The sequence below is a fragment of the Pseudoliparis swirei genome, chromosome 10, assembly GCF_029220125.1.
Source record: "Pseudoliparis swirei isolate HS2019 ecotype Mariana Trench chromosome 10, NWPU_hadal_v1, whole genome shotgun sequence".
In the NCBI taxonomy this organism is placed as follows: Eukaryota; Metazoa; Chordata; class Actinopteri; order Perciformes; family Liparidae; genus Pseudoliparis; species Pseudoliparis swirei.
The window spans coordinates 18,604,491-18,624,562 of record NC_079397.1 but is presented as its reverse complement, the minus strand read 5'-3'; the positions used below and the strand labels follow the sequence as shown (position 1 = coordinate 18,624,562).

The following is a 20,072-nucleotide window of genomic DNA, read 5'->3' as shown; positions in this document are numbered from 1 at the left end:
ACAAAAATGTCATGCATTCTGGATTCATTACAAATCAACTGAAATATTGCAAGCCTTTTATTCTGATTTATTGCTGATTATGGCTTACAGCTTAAGAAAACTCAAATATCCTATCTCTAAATATTAGAATATCATGAAAAAGTATACTAGTAGGGTATTAAACAAATCACTTGAATTGTCTAATTAACTGGAAACACCTGCAAGGGTTTCCTGAGCCTTGACAAACACTCAGCTGTTATAAATCTTTTTTTTTACTTGGTCTGAGGAAATATTAAAATTTTATGAGATAGGATTTTAGAGTTTTCTTAAGCTGTAAGCCATAATCAGCAATATTAAAAGAATAAAAGGCTTGCAATATTTCAGTTGATTTGTAATGAATCCAGAATGCATGACATTTTTGTTTTTTTAATTGCATTACAGAAAATAAAGAACTTCATCACAATATTCTAATTTTCTGAGACAGTCCTGTATATACACACATATATATACATATATATTATATATACATATATATACACATATGTGTGTGTATATATGTATATATATATGTATATTTATATATATACACACACACACCCACACACGGTTACGTTGTGATCTGAACCAGGACACAATATAAATGTGTGTGTGTCCGTAACCACGGCGACGGTCCTCACCTCGTAGTACGAGTCCGGGGGCTCCGCCGTGACCCCGCTGACCCCTTCCAGAGAATCAGAATCAGAATCAGAATCAGAAACAGTTTTATTGCCAGGAATGTTTTCACAAACAAACGAGGAATTTTTTTTGGTGGAAGGTGCAACATTTGGACATGACAAACAAACAACAATCAACACGACAGAAAGACAACAAATAATGTGAAGTGTTTGGGTGTGTGCTTCAAGTGGTGTGTTTTAGTTAAAGTGCATGTTAAAGTGACGTGTGTGGAGGAGGGAAGAAGAAGGAGGTGGGAGGAAGAGGGAGGAGGAGGAAGAGGAAGGAGCGGGAAGAAGGAGGAGAGAGGAAGGTGGAAGAAGAGGTGGTAGTCCTGGGGGTGACAGTCAGTCAGTCCCGGGGTCCATTGATGAGCCCGACCGCCGTCGGGAAAAAGCTTTTGGTGTGGCGGGAGGTCTTGGTCATGATGGACCGCAGCCTCCTCCCCGAGGGGAGGGACTCGAACAGGGAGTGTCCAGGGTGGGAGGGGTCAGCGACAATCTTTCTGGCCCGCTTCAGTGACCTGGAAGTGAACAGGACCTGGAGGGAAGGCAGATTGCAGCCGATAACCCTCTCGGCCGAGCGGATGATGCTCTGCAGCTGCACTTGTCTTTGGCTGTGGCTGCAGGGTGCCAGACGGTGATGGAGGAGCAGATGATGGACTCAACGATGGCCGTGTAGAATTGTACCATCATTCTCCCTGGCAGGTTGAATTTCCTCAGCTGCCTCAGGAAGAACATCCTCTGCTGGGCCTTCTTGGTGATGGAGCCGATGTTCAGCTCCCACTTGAGGTCCTGGGAGATGATGGAGCCCAGGAAGCGGTAGGACTCCACAGCGTCGACGGGGGAGTCACACAGGATGAGAGGGGCGGGTGGGGCTGCATTCCTCCTGAAATCCACAACCATCTCCACTGTCTTCAGAGCGTTGAGCTCCAGGTTGTTCTGGCTGCACCAGGTCACCAGGGGGTCAGGTATCCACGGTAACAGGCGACATCGCCTCACCAGGGGGTCCGTCTCCCCGTAGGTGTAGTCTCGGGTCGCTTCGTCTAGGAGGCAACATGTAAAGGCTCTCAGTACCGGGGTACAGGTACCGGTCCACCTCCACAGGTACCGGCCACCTCCACAGGTACCGGTCCCCCCCACAGGTACCGGTCCACTCCACAGGTACCGGTCCCCCCCACAGGTACCGGCCACCTCCACAGGTACCGGCCACCTCCACAGGTACCGGTCCCCCCCACAGGTACCGGTCCACCTCCACAGGTACCGGTCCCCCCCACAGGTACCGGCCACCTCCACAGGTACCGGTCCACCCCACAGGTACCGGCCACCTCCACAGGTACCGGCCACCTCCACAGGTACCGGTCCACCCCACAGCTACCGGCCACCTCCACAGGTACCGGTCCACCTCCACAGGTACCGGTCCCCCCCACAGGTACCGGCCACCTCCACAGGTACCGGTCCACCCCACAGGTACCGGCCACCTCCACAGGTACCGGCCACCTCCACAGGTACCGGTCCCCCCCACAGGTACCGGCCACCTCCACAGGTACCGGTCCACCCCACAGGTACCGGTCCACCTCCACAGGTACCGGCCACCTCCACAGGTACCGGTCCACCCCACAGGTACCGGTCCACCCCACAGGCTCTGGGCCGGGGGGGGACCAGCAGGGTTCTCTACGTGGGGGAGGAGCCTCTCGGCGCTCAGAGCGTGGTGCTCTAGGGGGAGGAGCCTCTCGGCGCTCAGAGCGTGGTGCTCTAGGGGGAGGAGCCTCCACGCTGATGTTTACGACGGAGTGTCGAGCTTCATGGAAACAACATGGAGGCTGTGACCGCGAGTCGGTCCAGAGACCTTCAGGAGCTCCAGGACAACGCATGTGTGTGTGTGTGTGTGTCTCTCTGTATGTGTGTGTGTGTGTGTCTCTCTGTGTGTGTGTGTGTGTGTGTGTGTCTCTCTGTATGTGTGTGTGTGTGTGTGTGTCTCTGTATGTGTGTGTGTGTGTGTGTCTCTGTGTGTGTGTGTGTGTGTGTCTCTCTGTATGTGTGTGTGTGTGTGTCTCTGTATGTGTGTGTGTGTGTGTCTCTGTGTGTGTGTGTGTGTGTGTGTCTCTGTGTGTGTGTGTGTGTCTCTCTGTATGTGTGTGTGTGTCTCTGTGTGTGTGTGTGTGTGTGTCTCTCTGTATGTGTGTGTGTGTGTCTCTGTATGTGTGTGTGTCTCTGTGTGTGTGTGTGTGTGTCTCTGTGTGTGTGTGTGTGTCTCTCTGTATGTGTGTGTGTGTGTCTCTGTATGTGTGTGTGTGTGTGTGTGTGTCTCTCTGTATGTGTGTGTGTGTGTGTGTGTCTCTGTATGTGTGTGTGTGTGTCTCTCTGTATGTGTGTGTGTGTGTGTCTGTGTGTCTCTCTGTATGTGTGTGTGTGTCTCTCTGTGTGTGTGTGTGTGTGTCTCTCTGTATGTGTGTGTGTGTGTGTCTCTGTATGTGTGTGTGTGTGTGTGTCTCTCTGTATGTGTGTGTGTGTGTGTCTGTGTGTCTCTCTGTATGTGTGTCTCTCTGTATGTGTGTGTGTGTGTGTCTCTCTGTATGTGTGTGTGTGTGTGTGTCTGTGTGTCTCTCTGTATGTGTGTGTGTGTGTGTCTCTCTGTATGTGTGTGTGTAAAGAATATATATTATAGCTTAGCATAGCCTAGTATTGTTTGCATATAGATTATGTGTAAGGTGGAAAAACACTGAATGAGAGTTGAATACTTCGGCAGGGCGCTCTGGCGCCTGAGCTGATCTAAAGAAAGATAACAGTGACACCTAAGGAATTTTGATGCAACCCCCCTTCTGCACTGCACTCATCCAAGAAGATGACTAGAGAAAGAGCTCATTGTATTCATAGTTTAGAAAGAGCAATCACAGTCCTTACCTCACCGGGAAGATAGATAAGAAAGGGTCCAGATGGGGCCATTATTCTCCTTTCAGACACTCGAAGCCACTCACTGACCCCTCTCCGACACACACACACACACACACACACACACACACACACACACACACACACACACACACACACACACATGAAGGGCCCCTTTTGACAAATGACCTCCAGCGCATCCCACCTCGGAAGAGATAAGATTATTTTAGGAAACTCCCCAGCTCAGACAAAGGAAGCTACATGTGAATTCCATCTTTCTTCCCACACTCTTTTTCACAACATATGCACTCATTGGCAGACGAGAAGAACCAATGAAGGAGCGACAACGGCAGAAGCAGAGGAACAAGAGCCAATGAGAAAACCCCACCCCCTTTTCCCCTGACCAATCAGAACTGTTCCTTTCGGCTATTTAAAATGGCCGCACACTCTGAACCGGGGTCTTCTCTCCAGCGCTGGGGCCACGGGTCCCAGCTGAGGAGGGGGGTCCATGCATGATGTCTACTTGTATCCTGATTTCTGAATAAAACGCTAACAAATGTAACGTAGAAGTCTACCGCTGTTTTTCCCAGTGAGTACCGTCCAGGTGGTGTGTCGCTGTCCAACTCCAACATGTGTGTGTGTGTCTCTCTGTATGTGTGTGTGTGTGTCTCTCTGTATGTGTGTGTGTGTGTGTGTCTCTGTGTATGTGTGTGTGTGTGTCTCTGTATGTGTGTGTGTGTGTCTGTGTGTCTCTCTGTATGTGTGTGTGTGTGTCTCTGTATGTGTGTGTGTGTGTGTGTGTGTCTCTCTGTATGTGTGTGTGTGTCTGTGTGTCTCTCTGTATGTGTGTGTCTGTGTGTCTCTCTGTATGTGTGTGTGTGTGTCTCTCTGTATATGTGTGTGTCTGTGTGTCTCTCTGTATGTGTGTGTGTGTGTGTGTCTCTCTGTATGTGTGTGTGTATGTGTCTGTGTGTCTCTGTGTATGTGTGTGTGTGTGTGTCTGTATGTGTGTGTCTCTCTGTATGTGTGTGTGTCTCTCTGTATGTGTGTGTGTCTCTCTGTATGTGTGTGTGTGTGTCTCTCTGTATGTGTGTGTGTGTGTGTCTCTCTGTATGTGTGTGTGTGTGTCTGTGTGTCTCTGTATGTGTGTGTGTGTGTCTCTCTGTATGTGTGTGTGTGTGTGTCTGTGTGTCTCTCTGTATGTGTGTGTGTGTGTCTCTCTGTATGTGTGTGTGTGTGTGTCTCTCTGTATGTGTGTGTGTGTGTGTGTGTGTGTGTGTGTCTCTCTGTATGTGTGTGTGTGTGTCTCTGTATGTGTGTGTGTGTGTGTCTCTCTGTATGTGTGTGTGTGTGTGTCTGTGTGTCTTTGTATGTGTGTGTGTGTGTCTCTGTATGTGTGTGTGTGTGTGTCTCTGTATGTGTGTGTGTCTGTGTGTGTGTCTCTGTGTGTGTGTGTCTCTCTGTATGTGTGTGTGTGTGTCTCTGTATGTGTGTGTGTGTCTCTGTATGTGTGTGTGTGTGTGTATGTGTGTCTTTGTATGTGTGTGTGTGTGTCTCTCTGTATGTGTGTATGTGTGTGTCTGTGTGTCTGTGTGTCTCTCTGTATGTGTGTGTGTGTCTGTGTGTCTCTCTGTATGTGTGTGTGTGTGTCTCTCTGTATGTGTGTGTGTGTGTGTGTGTGTGTCTGTGTGTCTCTCTGTATGTGTGTGTGTGTGGCTCCTCCCACCTCCCTCCTGCAGGTCCTCCAGGGCCCACAGCACCGAGTAGGCCGGCCCCCCCGGGGCGTAGAGGAAGGGCGCCATGCTGCAGCTGGGCCGGTCCGAGTGCTGCAGGCCGGACCCAAACTCATCCAGGAGGTACCACACCGGCTCCCGGGCCTCCGGGGGCTGAGGGCCACACAGAGGAGAGGGGGTGAGGGGGGGGGAGGAGGAGAGGGGGGGAGGAGGAGAGGAGGAGAGGGGGGGGGAGGGGGAGAGGAGAGTACATCTCCAAATGTGGCTTCTGTGTAATATATAACAGGCCTCTCTCTCTCTCTCTCTCTCTCTCTCTCTCTCTCTCTCTCTAAGTTCAACTATAATAACTATAATACACTAGGGAGAGAGGGAGGGGGGGGGGCGAGCAGGGCCCTCCCAGGACCAGATCCCAGTGAGGGTCAGAGGGTCAGGGGGTCAGAAGGTCAGAGGGTTACAGGCTCACCAGGAACGAGTTAGAAACAACCCGAGTGAGAATGGGAGGAGCCTGTCATGGGCCTTCTTCTTCTTCTTCTTCTTCTCTCGAACCCTCTGCCTGCTGACACACTGATGTTCTCTGAGGAACCCTCTGAGGTTCTCTGAGGTTCTCTGAGGAACCCTCTGCCTGCCGTGTTTCTAGACCCCTGGTCTCCCCGCGGCTCAGGGGGCGGGGCTTGTGCTCTGACGTACCCCCTGGGACAGCTTGTACGTCTGGTTGTACTTCCACATGCGCTGCATCACCAGCTCCAGCGTTTCCGGGTCCTCGCCGTGGAGCTCCGCCCCCTCGCCGTGGAGCTCCGCCCCCACCAGGGCGGCCATCCTGGGCAGCAGGCCGGGCGTCTCCTCCAGCTGCTGCCGGGCGCCGCGCACGCGGTACGTCCAGGCGTGGTCCACCAGGTACACGCTAAGGGGGCAGGAGGGTCAGGCCCACATACACATTAACATGTGGAAGGAAACGGTTTCATACGTTAAAACTAAGTGTTGAGAACGTTGACAACGTTCTGACTCCCCGTCTCATGAAGACCTGTGAGACTCGTCTTCATCACTATCTCAGCTCAGGGCTAGACAGCCGACCCTGAAGAGGACCAGGGGGGCAGGGAGACGGGGTCGGTTCAAGGTCACACACGCGACTCTGCTGTGGGGGGGAGGGTGTGTGTGTGTGGGGGGGAGGGTGTGTGTGTGTGGAGGAGGGTGTGTGTGAGTGTGTGAGGGTGTGTGTGTGAGGGGAGGGTGTGTGTGTGTGAGGTGTGTGGTGTGAGGTGTGTGTGAGTGTGAGTGTGTGTGTGAGTGTGTGAGGGTGTGTGTGTGAGGGTGTGTGTGAGAGTGTGTGTGAGTGTGTGAGTGTGTGTGAGAGTGTGTGTGTGAGGGTGTGTGTGTGTGTGTGAGGGTGTGCGTGTGTGTGTGAGGGTGTGTGTGGGTGTGCGTGTGTGTGTGTGTGTGAGTGTGTGTATGTGAGGTTGTGTGTGAGTGTGAGTGGGGGGGAGGGTGTGTGTGTGAGGGTGTGTGTGAGTGTGTGTGTGTGTATGTGAGAATAAGCGGCGTGACTTTTCTTTCCGTCTCCCACCCGAGGCGACCGAATCGGTTTACGTACGCGTCTCTCGTAACAGTGTGAGTGTGTGTGTGTGGGGGGGAGGGGGTGTGTGTGTGTGTGTGTGAGTGTGTGTGGGGGGGAGGGGGTGTGTGTGTGTGAGTGGTTGTGGGGAGGGGTGTGTGTGTGTGTGTGTGGGGGAGGTGTGTGTGTGTGTGTGTGAGTGTGTGTGGGGGAGGGTGTGTGTGCAGTGTGAGTGTGGGGGGGAGGGGGTGTGTGTGTGAGTCTGTGTGTGTGGGGGGAGGGGGTGTGTGTGTGTGTGTGGGGGAGGGGGGGTGTGTGTGTGTGTGCGTGTGTGGGTAGGAGGACACATTACAGTCTCTGTTGGAACACTCCATCTCCTTTTGAATATCACTTTAAAACCGATGCCTTTATTATGGATGTTTTACTTTTATTGTTTATTAATGTGCGTGCTTGTTTACTTTGTTCAATGTCGTCTTAAAGAAAAGATAAGATAAGATAAAATAAGATAATCCTGTATTAGTCCCACAGCATGAGGACGATGCTGCATGGCGGCTCTTCATTTTAAATAACATTGTTTGCTTTATTGAATTACGAAATTATATTTCACAATACTCTCGTTCGGAACTCACTTTATCATGATTCTTTATTTCGTGTTTTTATGTTATTGATTCAATAAAATATTCTAAATCCGTATTGTGTCCGGTGGCGCCCTCACCTGGTGGGCTCGGAGGCCTGCAGCCCAGCCTCCCGGGTCACGAGCACTTTACAGCGGACTGCAGGACTCTTCCTCTCCGCATGCCCCCCTCCTTCCTCCTCCTCCTCCTCCTCTTCTTCTTCGAGATGCATGATTCCGAAAACTTCCCCGGCATCGTAAATCTAGGACGAGACCATTTGCTGACGTCACCACCAGACTCCACGAGGGAACGTGCTCAGTTTCTTTCCGTCCCATCGTTGAAGAACGTGACGTTACAAAACACACGCGACACAACCTCGTGTGTAATAATAACAATAATAACAATAACATGTCAGCTAGTGGGTGTGTTAGCCGGTGTTACGGGTTAACTGGCGACTGTTACACGATTGTCGACACTGTTACACAATTAAACCAAGCAGGCATTCACGAGGGCAGCTATACGTGTTCTCTATGCTATTTTCTCGCGGGCTGAACTGGTTTTGGTGCGCAGACGTGCCGTAGGAGTGTCCTCAGGACCCGGATGACGAACTAGGAAATGCACAAAAATGCACCAAAACCAGTTCATTCAAAGCCCAGTTCTGCTTGGTTTCATCGTGTCACCGTGTCGACCCCTCTCGTACACATTATAATATATACCATACAGATTCAACGAGGGCAGCTACTCCCATGTTCTACAGCCGTCTGTAACCATGACAACGGACGCGTTGGGCTGAAAAGTCGCCAGTTAACCCGTAACACCGGCTAACACACCCACTAGCTTACATGTTATTATTATTGTTATTATGGTTATTATTACACACGAGGTTGTGTCGCGTGTGTTTTTGTAAAGTTACGTCTGTAAAGAATATATATATTATAGCTTAGCATAGCCAAGTGTATTGTGCATAAATGTTATGTGTAAAGTGGAAAACACTGGATGAGTTAGAAGCTCCAGCAGGCGTCAGCCTGACCGGTCAAAGATAACAGTGACACAAAATACACTTCATGCACCAACGCTCACCCTAGAGTTGAATAGAACAAAGAAACACTCATGTTCACATGAACAGGAGAGACAACGACTGAGCGCAGATAAGATAAGGTCCAAGCTAGGGCAATTATTATCCACACACACACACACACACACACACACACACACACACACACACACACACACACACACACACACACACACACACACACACACACACACACACACGAAGAGGCCTTTTGATGAACGACCTTCTGGACGCAGCGCATCCCACCTCGGAAGAGATAAGATTATCTGAGAAAACTCCCGAGCTCAGTCAAAGGAAGCTACAAGTCAACTCCATCTTTCTCTTCTCACACTTTTTCACAACATATGCTCTCATTGGCGGGCCGAGAAGGACCAATGAATGAGCGACAGCGATGGAAGCAGAGAGACGAAGAACCAATGAGAAGACACCGCCCTCCGCCGCTGGACCAATCACAACTGGTCTTGATGACTATTTAAACCGTCGCGCCCTCTGCTAAGACACCTCCCTCTGGTCTGAATACTCGAGGTACCAGGCGGAGGGGTCCATGCATGATGTCTACTTGTATCCTGATTTCTGAATAAAACGCTTATAGATGTAAAGTAGAAGTCTACCGCTGTTTCTTTCAGTCAGAGCCGTCCGGTGTGTTCCTGTTCCTCCAACATCAACACGTACTTCAACAATGGGGTTCGGTTCAAAGTCTCCAGTTAACACGGTCGCTTCTTAAACCGTAACACCGCGTGTCGAGTCTTAGCTTTAGCTAAAGAAGTGCTTCATTTGAGAAACATGGACTTCATTTGTCACGATAGCGTTAAGCGGCGGTTTATTAAACGGCTGCGGTAGTCCAGGCGGTAGTCCCGGCTCAGTGTTACCGGTGTTACGGATCAAGAAGCGACCGTGTTAACTGGAGACTTTGAACCATCGCGTCGTTCGACCGCTGTTTCACATGAAGAGAACACGTAGCTGCCCTCGTGAATGCCGCATTATTTAATCTCTATAGTTTATATTATGTATATGAGAGGGGTGACACTTCTTTACAACAGTGAATAAAGCGCGTTCACGAGCACAGCTCGACCGGAAGTCGCCGGTTCGGCCGTAACACCGGCTGCTGGCGGGCGGCAGACCGACCTCGTTGGTGATCTTGCGGTGCAGGCTCCTCCAGTGGACCGGCGGGATCCCGGAGGCCCGCAGCGCACCGGCGTGCAGCGCCACGAACACGTCGAACCGTCTCCGGTCACCGGCTCGCTGTCTGTCGACATCACGGCAGTGGATATCACCACGTGGAGGTGCAGCGTGGAAACCCGGAAGTGGGCGGTTGACAGTTACGGCAGCAATGCATTGTGGGAGAGTAAAACATACATACTCTGTATATGTGGTGACAGTGAGAGGTTCAGAGTTCTGATGCTCGTTAATGTGTCTCATGAAGTCTCCTGGATGCATTATTAAAATGACTTTCTGGATGATAGTAAATAAGTGTATTTCTGTGTCGATGTGCAGGCCGAGCACCGAGGAACACATCGTACACACTGGCGAGAAACATGTTTATTCAAATAAAGAGAGCAACACGTCCAAAGAGCGTTAAAATATGAAACTTAAAAAGGGAAGGAACAAATGCAGTTCTGACATCTTTATGAAGTCAGATTATTGCTGCCAGCCTCCAACACAGGAACTCAGCTGCTGTGGAAACAGGCGGAGCATTAGGACCCCAAAGGGAGGGGAAGAAATGACCACTGACCAAGAAACCATGGACCCATGAGCAACACGAGTCACGCCTGCAGCAGCAGCTCACAGCCACGGAGGAGGAGGAGCTTCAGCAGGTAGAGACCTTCACCTGCTGAAGCTCCACGCCGTCATGTTGGTGATCCTCAAACATGTTGGAGGAGGAGTTTCATCTGGAAGATGGTGCGTGTGGAGAAGTGTTGAGCGTGTTCCTTGTGTTCCACTCGTGGCCACTAGAGGGCAGCGTGTCCACATTGAGATGAGACGTGACGCCCCTCTTCAGCTCCATGTGGACCCGCCGGGTCAGAACTGAGCTGCAGAATGACGCCGGGCGACCGAGAAGAAACAGAATATAAAGAGAATGAAAATCACGTCAGAGCGTGAGGTCCGTGAAGGGGTCACGCTCCTGAACACCTCAAGGGACTTCCCCACGAGGCCCTTTGGGAGGGTCCTTCCCCCCTCGCCCCTTAGGGAGGGTCCTTCCCCCTTAGGGAGGGTCCTTCCATCCTCGCCCCTTAGGGAGGGTCCTTCCCCCTTTGGGAGGGTCCCTCCATCCTCGCCCCTTAGGGAGGGTCCTTCCCCCCTCGCCCCTTAGGGAGGGTCCTTCCCTCCTCGCCCCTTAGGGAGGGTCCTTCCATCCTCGCCCCTTAGGGAGGGTCCTTCCCCCTTAGGGAGGGTCCTTCCATCCTCGCCCCTTAGGGAGGGTCCTTCCCCCTTAGGGAGGGTCCTTCCCTCCTCGCCCCTTACGGAGGGTCCTTCCATCCTCGCCCCTTAGGGAGGGTCCTTCCATCCTCGCCCCTTAGGGAGGGTCCTTCCCCCTTAGGGAGGGTCCTTCCATCCTCGCCCCTTAGGGAGGGTCCTTCCCTCCTCGGTCTGCTCACCAGGAGACATTGATTTGTGTTGCCGTGAGTCGGCCGGCTCTTCATGACAGCCAGAGGGCCCTGAACGTCTCTTCAGGACACACAGAGGGCCCTGAACGTCTCTTCAGGACACGCAGAGGGCCCTGAACGTCTCTTGACAGCCAGAGGGCCCTGAACGTCTCTTGAGGACACACAGAGGGCCCTGAACGTCTCTTGACAGCCAGAGGGCCCTGAACGTCTCTTGAGGACACACAGAGGGCCCTGAACATCTCTTCAGGACACGCAGAGGGCCCTGAACGTCTCTTGACAGCCAGAGGGCCCTGAACATCTCTTGAGGACACACAGAGGGCCCTGAACGTCTCTTGAGGACAGCCAGAGGGCCCTGAATGTCTCTTGAGGACACACAGAGGGCCCTGAACGTCTCTTGAGGACAGCCCCGAGTCCCATATGTGAGAGAGAAGTGGACAACTCACACCCAAACTATCCAGATCAATGAACAGGTAAATGGCTTCTTCATTTTGGGGTCACTGTCCCTTTAACAGTGAATCCTTCTTTCCTTTCTTTCTTTCCTTGGGGTTCTTGAAACTACCACCCCTCACATGTCCCTGAGTCACACCTCCACCTGCACACGTTGGCATCCAGCTGAGCGTCACCGAGGGCGGAGCTCCAGCTTCACATCTTCAGGAAGCATTCTTTGGCGTTGCTCCACACCTGGACCCCCTACAGGACGAGAGCGGAAACACATCTGCATGACCGCCACGACGCCAACGCTCTGTACGTTCTTCTGACCGCTCGTCACGTTCTGTACCTTCTTGCACATGCTGATCTGCATGACGGCGTAGCTGATGAGCGCCTCCCTCAGGTCTCGGTCCTTCTGCTCGTTGAAGCGCTGCATGTCAAGCCACGCCCTCTCCACATGCTCACTGCAGGGGAACCACAGACACATCACACAGGGACCAGGACAACAGACACGTCACACGAGGACCAGGACAACAGACACGTCACACGAGGACCAGGACAACAGACACGTCACACGAGGACCAGGACAACAGACACATCACACGAGGACCAGGACAACAGACACGTCACATGAGGACCAGGACAACAGACACGTCACACAGGGACCAGGACAACAGACACGTCACACGAGGACCAGGACAACAGGCACATCACATGAGGACCAGGACAACAGACACGTCACATGAGGACCAGGACAACAGACACATCACACGAGGACCAGGACAACAGACACGTCACACGAGGACCAGGACAACAGACACATCACACGAGGACCAGGACAACAGACACGTCACACGAGGACCAGGACAACAGACACATCACACGAGGACCAGGACAACAGACACGTCACACGAGGACCAGGACAACAGACACGTCACACGAGGACCAGGACAACAGACACGTCACACGAGGACCAGGACAACAGACACATCACACGAGGACCAGGACAGGACCAGGACAACAGACACGTCACACGAGGACCAGGACAACAGACACATCACACGAGGACCAGGACAACAGACACGTCACATGAGGACCAGGACAACAGACACGTCACACGAGGACCAGGACAACAGACACGTCACACGAGGACCAGGACAACAGACATCACACGAGGACCAGGACAACAGACACGTCACATGAGGACCAGGACAACAGACACGTCACACGAGGACCAGGACAACAGACACGTCACACGAGGACCAGGACAACAGACATCACACGAGGACCAGGACAACAGACACGTCACACGAGGACCAGGACAACAGACACATCACACGAGGACCAAGACAACAGACACGTCACACGAGGACCAGGACAACAGACACGTCACACGAGGACCAGGACAACAGACACGTCACACGAGGACCAGGACAACAGACACATCACACGAGGACCAGGACAACAGACACGTCACAGAGGACCAGGACAACAGACACGTCACACGAGGACCAGGACAACAGACACGTCACACGAGGACCAGGACAACAGACACATCACACGAGGACCAGGACAACAGACACGTCACACGAGGACCAGGACAACAGACACATCACACGAGGACCAGGACAACAGACACGTCACACGAGGACCAGGACAACAGACACATCACACGAGGACCAGGACAACAGACACGTCACACGAGGACCAGGACAACAGACACATCACACGAGGACCAGGACAACAGACACGTCACACGAGGACCAGGACAACAGACACGTCACACGAGGACCAGGACAACAGACACGTCACACGAGGACCAGGACAACAGACACATCACACGAGGACCAGGACAACAGACACATCACACAGGGACCAGGACAACAGACACGTCACACGAGGACCAGGACAACAGACACGTCACACGAGGACCAGGACAACAGACACATCACACGAGGACCAGGACAACAGACACGTCACACGAGGACCAGGACAACAGACACATCACATGAGGACCAGGACAACAGACACGTCACATGAGGACCAGGACAACAGACACATCACACGAGGACCAGGACAACAGACACGTCACACGAGGACCAGGACAACAGACACGTCACATGAGGACCAGGACAACAGACACGTCACACGAGGACCAGGACAACAGACACGTCACACGAGGACCAGGACAACAGACACATCACACGAGGACCAGGACAACAGACACGTCACACGAGGACCAGGACAACAGACACATCACACGAGGACCAGGACAACAGACACGTCACACGAGGACCAGGACAACAGACACATCACATGAGGACCAGGACAACAGACACGTCACACGAGGACCAGGACAACAGACACGTCACACGAGGACCAGGACAACAGACACGTCACACGAGGACCAGGACAACAGACACGTCACATGAGGACCAGGACAACAGACACGTCACATGAGGACCAGGACAACAGACACGTCACACAGGGACCAGGACAACAGACACGTCACGTCACACGAGGACCAGGACAACAGACACATCACACGAGGACCAGGACAACAGACACGTCACATGAGGACCAGGACAACAGACACATCACACGAGGACCAGGACAACAGACACGTCACACGAGGACCAGGACAACAGACACATCACACGAGGACCAGGACAACAGACACGTCACACGAGGACCAGGACAACAGACACATCACACGAGGACCAGGACAACAGACACGTCACACGAGGACCAGGACAACAGACACGTCACACGAGGACCAGGACAACAGACACATCACACGAGGACCAGGACAACAGACACATCACACAGGGACCAGGACAACAGACACGTCACACGGGGACCAGGACAACAGACACGTCACACGAGGACCAGGACAACAGACACGTCACACGAGGACCAGGACAACAGACACGTCACACGAGGACCAGGACAACAGACACATCACACGAGGACCAGGACAACAGACACATCACACAAGGACCAGGACAACAGACACGTCACACGAGGACCAGGACAACAGACACGTCACACGAGGACCAGGACAACAGACACGTCACACGAGGACCAGGACAACAGACACATCACATGAGGACCAGGACAACAGACACGTCACATGAGGACCAGGACAACAGACACGTCACACAGGGACCAGGACAACAGACACGTCACACGAGGACCAGGACAACAGACACGTCACATGAGGACCAGGACAACAGACACGTCACACGAGGACCAGGACAACAGACACGTCACACGAGGACCAGGACAACAGACACATCACACGAGGACCAGGACAACAGACACGTCACACAGGGACCAGGACAACAGACACATCACACGAGGACCAGGACAACAGACACGTCACACGAGGACCAGGACAACAGACACATCACATGAGGACCAGGACAACAGACACGTCACATGAGGACCAGGACAACAGACACGTCACACAGGGACCAGGACAACAGACACGTCACACGAGGACCAGGACAACAGACACGTCACACAGGGACCAGGACAACAGACACGTCACATGAGGACCAGGACAACAGACACATCACATTAGGACCAGGACAACAGACACGTCACACGGGGACCAGGACAACAGACACGTCACACGAGGACCAGGACAACAGACACGTCACACGAGGACCAGGACAACAGACACGTCACACGAGGACCAGGACAACAGACACGTCACACGAGGACCAGGACAACAGACACGTCACACGAGGACCAGGACAACAGACACATCACATGAGGACCAGGACAACAGACACGTCACACGAGGACCAGGACAACAGACACGTCACACGAGGACCAGGACAACAGACACGTCACACGAGGACCAGGACAACAGACACGTCACACGAGGACCAGGACAACAGACACATCACATGAGGACCAGGACAACAGACACGTCACACAGGGACCAGGACAACAGACACGTCACACGAGGACCAGGACAACAGACACATCACATGAGGACCAGGACAACAGACACTTCACACGAGGACCAGGACAACAGACACTTCACACGAGGACCAGGACAACAGACACGTCACACGAGGACCAGGACAACAGACACGTCACATGAGGACCAGGACAACAGACACTTCACACGAGGACCAGGACAACAGACACGTCACACGAGGACAACAGACACGTCACACGAGGACCAGGACAACAGACACATCACATGAGGACCAGGACAACAGACACGTCACACAGGGACCAGGACAACAGACACGTCACACGAGGACCAGGACAACAGACACATCACATGAGGACCAGGACAACAGACACATCACACAGGGACCAGGACAACAGACACGTCACATGAGGACCAGGACAACAGACGTCACACAGGGACCAGGACAACAGACACATCACATGAGGACCAGGACAACATACACATCACATGAGGACCACGACAACAGACACGTCACACAGGGACCAGGACAACAGATACATCACATGAGGACCAGGACAACAGACATGTCACACGAGGACCAGGACAACAGACACATCACATGAGGACCAGGACAACAGACACGTCACACAGGGACCAGACAACAGACACGTCACATGAGGACCAGGACAACAGACACGTCACATGGGGACCAGGACAACAGACATGTCACACGAGGACCAGGACAACAGACACGTCACACGAGGACCAGGACAACAGACACGTCACACGAGGACCAGGACAACAGACGCCACACAGGGACCAGGACAACAGACACATCACATGAGGACCAGGACAACAGACACATCACCCAGGGACCAGGACAACAGACACGTCACATGAGGACCAGGACAACAGACACGTCACATGAGGACCAGGACAACAGACACGTCACATGAGGACCAGGACAACAGACACGTCACATGAGGACCAGGACAACAGACACGTCACTTGAGGACCAGGACAACAGACACATCACATGAGGACCAAGACAACAGACAATCACATGAGGACCAGGACAACAGACACATCACATGAGGACCAGGACAACAGACATGTCACATGAGGACCAAGACAACAGACAATCACCTGAGGACCAGGACAACAGACACGTCACATGAGGACCAGGACAACAGACACATCACATGAGGACCAGGACAACAGACACATCACATGAGGACCAGGACAACAGACACGTCACATGAGGACCAGGACAACATACACGTCACATGAGGACCAGGACAACAGACACATCACATGAGGACCAGGACAACAGACACATCACATGAGGACCAGGGCAACAGACACATCACATGAGGACCAGGACAACAGACACGTCACATGAGGACCAGGACAACAGACACGTCACATGAGGACCAGGACAACAGACACGTCACATGAGGACCAGGACAACAGACACGTCACATGAGGACCAAGACAACAGACACATCGTCTAGCAACACCCTGGTGCTCCTCCTGGCTCTAGGCCTCCGTCCTCCCTGACAGCCGAGCATCGCCCCCTAGTGGTGGGAGGTCCAACACACTAAATGTCTCTCGACGGACTCTTCTAGCTTCTCTCACCTCCGTGCAGTAACTCAACCCCTGGAGGAGCATCATGTCAACACGGTACCAGCCCTTTAAGCCGTGACTCACTCGCACTCGGCGGTCTTCTCCTGGACGTCCTCTTCCCCCTCGGAGATCAGGTCCTCCAGCTGCTTCAGCCGGGCCTCCCTCTGCTCCGGGGCCTCCTGGCCGAACAGCTTGCTGGTCATCCCTTTGAAGGAGAACGTCCGCACCACCTGAGGGAGGAGCACAGGAGGCCACGTTGGTCTGGAGGTCGTCCCCGAGGTCATGCTGCCACTCATGGGCGTACCCCGGTGGACAGCTCCTCGTGCTGCTGCTTCTTGGAGTCCAGGTCCTGGGAGGCCACCTCCAGCTCGAACTGGGTCAGCTCGTGCTTCCTGCACACGGCCCTGCAGGAGCAGAGAGGAGCAGAGAGGAGCCATGAGGAGCCATGAGGAGCCATGAGGAGCAGAGAGGAGCAGAGAGGAGCAGAGAGGAGCCATGAGGAGCAAAGAGGAGCCATGAGGAGCAAAGAGGAGCCATGAGGAGCATAGAGGAGCATAGAGGAGCCATGAGGAGCAGAGAGGAGCCATGAGGAGCCATGAGGAGCCATGAGGAGCAAAGAGGAGCCATGAGGAGCATAGAGGAGCAAAGAGGAGCCATGAGGAGCAGAGAGGAGCCATGAGGAGCAAAGAGGAGCAGAGAGGAGCCATGAGGAGCAAAGAGGAGCCATGAGGAGCAAAGAGGAGCCATGAGGAGCAGAGAGGAGCCATGAGGAGCAGAGAGGAGCCATGAGGAGCAAAGAGGAGCAGAGAGGAGCCATGAGGAGCAAAGAGGAGCCATGAGGAGCCATGAGGAGCAAAGAGGAGCCATGAGGAGCAGAGAGGAGCCATGAGGAGCAAAGAGGAGCCATGAGGAGCCATGAGGAGCAAAGAGGAGCCATGAGGAGCAGAGAGGAGCCATGAGGAGCAGAGAGGAGCCATGAGGAGCAGAGAGGAGCCATGAGGAGCAGAGAGGAGCCATGAGGAGCAAAGAGGAGCCATGAGGAGCAAAGAGGAGCCATGAGGAGCAGAGAGGAGCCATGAGGAGCAAAGAGGAGCCATGAGGAGCAGAGAGGAGCCATGAGGAGCAAAGAGGAGCCATGAGGAACAAAGAGGAGCAAAGAGGAGCAAAGAGGAGCCATGAGGAGCAAAGAGGAGCCATGAGGAGCAAAGAGGAGCCATGAGGAGCAGAGAGGAGCAATGAGGAGCAGAGAGGAGCAGAGGAGCAATGAGGTCGTGATGCTCACAGCCCCGTGGACATGGGGGGCGGGGCAACACTTTAACTTCATGGCGGTTTGGGATTGGACATGAAAGGACGTGACATCATATTTAGCTTTAATCCAAAGTGACTCACAGTCATGCTCCAGGGAGCAGCTCAGGGTTCAGTGCCTTGCTCAAGGACTGCGATGGAAAATGTTGTCCCCACCCAAGTTTGAGTCTTTATAAACTGAACTGACGAATATCGAAGAACTAGAACTCGTCTATGAAATCATTTATTCATGCAAGAAGAGTCACCGTGACACGGAGTCCCTCAGGGGTCTACTACGGTGAACTGAAGAGTCACCGTGACACGGAGTCCCTCAGGGGTCTACTAACGGTGAACTGAAGAGTCACCGTGACACGGAGTCCCTCAGGGGTCTACTAACGGTGAACTGAAGAGTCACTGTGACACGGAGTCCCTCAGGGGTCTACTAACGGTGAACTGAAGAGTCACCGTGACACGGAGTCCCTCAGGGGTCTACTACGGTGAACTGAAGAGTCACCGTGACACGGAGTCCCTCAGGGGTCTACTAACGGTGAACTGAAGAGTCACCGTGACACGGAGTCCCTCAGGGGTCTACTAACGGTGAACTGAAGAGTCACCGTGACACGGAGTCCCTCAGGGGTCTACTACGGTGAACTGAAGAGTCACCGTGACACGGAGTCCCTCAGGGGTCTACTAACGGTGAACTGAAGAGTCACCGTGACACGGAGTCCCTCAGGGGTCTACTACGGTGAACTGAAGAGTCACCGTGACACGGAGTCCCTCAGGGGTATACTACGGTGAACTGAAGAGTCACCGTGACACGGAGTCCCTCAGGGGTCTACTACGGTGAACTGAAGAGTCACCGTGACACGGAGTCCCTCAGGGGTCTACTACGGTGAACTGAAGTCACCGTGACACGGAGTCCCTCAGGGGTCTACTACGGTGAACTGAAGAGTCACCGTGACACGGAGTCCCTCAGGGGTCTACTACGGTGAACTGAAGAGTCACCGTGACACGGAGTCCCTCAGGGGTCTACTAACGGTGAACTGAAGAGTCACCGTGACACGGAGTCCCTCAGGGGTCTACTAACGGTGAACTGAAGAGTCACCGTGACACGGAGTCCCTCAGGGGTCTACTACGGTGAACTGAAGAGTCACCGTGACACGGAGTCCCTCAGGGGTCTACTACGGTGAACTGAAGAGTCACCGTGACACGGAGTCCCTCAGGGGTCTACTACGGTGAACTGAAGAGTCACCGTGACACGGAGTCCCTCAGGGGTCTACTACGGTGAACTGAAGAGTCACCGTGACACGGAGTCCCTCAGGGGTCTACTACGGTGAACTGAAGAGTCAATGAAACAACAACATGTATTTAAGGGAACAAGGAGGAGGAGTCAGAAGGAGACTTTGGTCGGCAGGTCCTTTGATGAGTAATCAATGATCCAATCACCCGGTGATCAATCAAGTGATCAGGTCCCTTGATGAGGATCCTCAAAGGAAAGATCCTGTGAATTATAACACCTATCAGTCGTCATCCTGTCAGTTTTTCTCAAAAGGTACGGGCGTGTATCCATATGCTTACTACCCTCGACAGGACTGAAGGTGATTGACATCGTCAAAGATAATATAACTAAGAATATATCAA

At 53.1% G+C, this 20,072-nt stretch overlaps 2 protein-coding genes across 4 annotated transcripts in view; both read right to left on the bottom strand.

Annotated features, from left to right (window-relative positions):
• ttll12 (tubulin tyrosine ligase-like family, member 12) overlaps positions 1–9,821 on the bottom strand; it is an 86,445-nt gene extending 76,624 nt beyond the window's left edge. The window contains exons 1-5 of the mRNA XM_056425171.1: positions 9,678–9,821; positions 7,579–7,739; positions 6,002–6,215; positions 5,308–5,467; positions 657–1,735 (exon numbers count right to left, since the gene is read on the bottom strand). Of these exons, the coding sequence (XP_056281146.1) occupies positions 1,206–1,735; positions 5,308–5,467; positions 6,002–6,215; positions 7,579–7,709 (1,035 nt within the window). The 5' untranslated portion in view covers positions 7,710–7,739; positions 9,678–9,821 and the 3' untranslated portion in view covers positions 657–1,205. The remainder of the gene's footprint in view (positions 1–656; positions 1,736–5,307; positions 5,468–6,001; positions 6,216–7,578; positions 7,740–9,677) is intronic.
• A 255-nt stretch (positions 9,822–10,076) lies between these two features.
• LOC130200690 (sorting nexin-4-like) overlaps positions 10,077–20,072 on the bottom strand; it is an 18,465-nt gene continuing 8,469 nt past the window's right edge. The window contains exons 11-15 of one of the 3 annotated variants that reach the window (XR_008833059.1): positions 17,452–17,551; positions 17,232–17,377; positions 11,937–12,051; positions 11,745–11,848; positions 10,077–10,582 (exon numbers count right to left, since the gene is read on the bottom strand). Coding sequence is in view for 1 of the 3 variants with exons in the window: in XM_056425170.1 (XP_056281145.1) it covers positions 11,801–11,848; positions 11,937–12,051; positions 17,232–17,377; positions 17,452–17,551 (409 nt within the window). In the remaining 2 variants the exon portion in view is untranslated. Of the gene's footprint in view, positions 11,849–11,936; positions 12,052–17,231; positions 17,378–17,451; positions 17,552–20,072 lie in introns of all 3 variants that reach the window. The other 2 variants (XR_008833060.1, XM_056425170.1) reach the window with 2 other exon arrangements.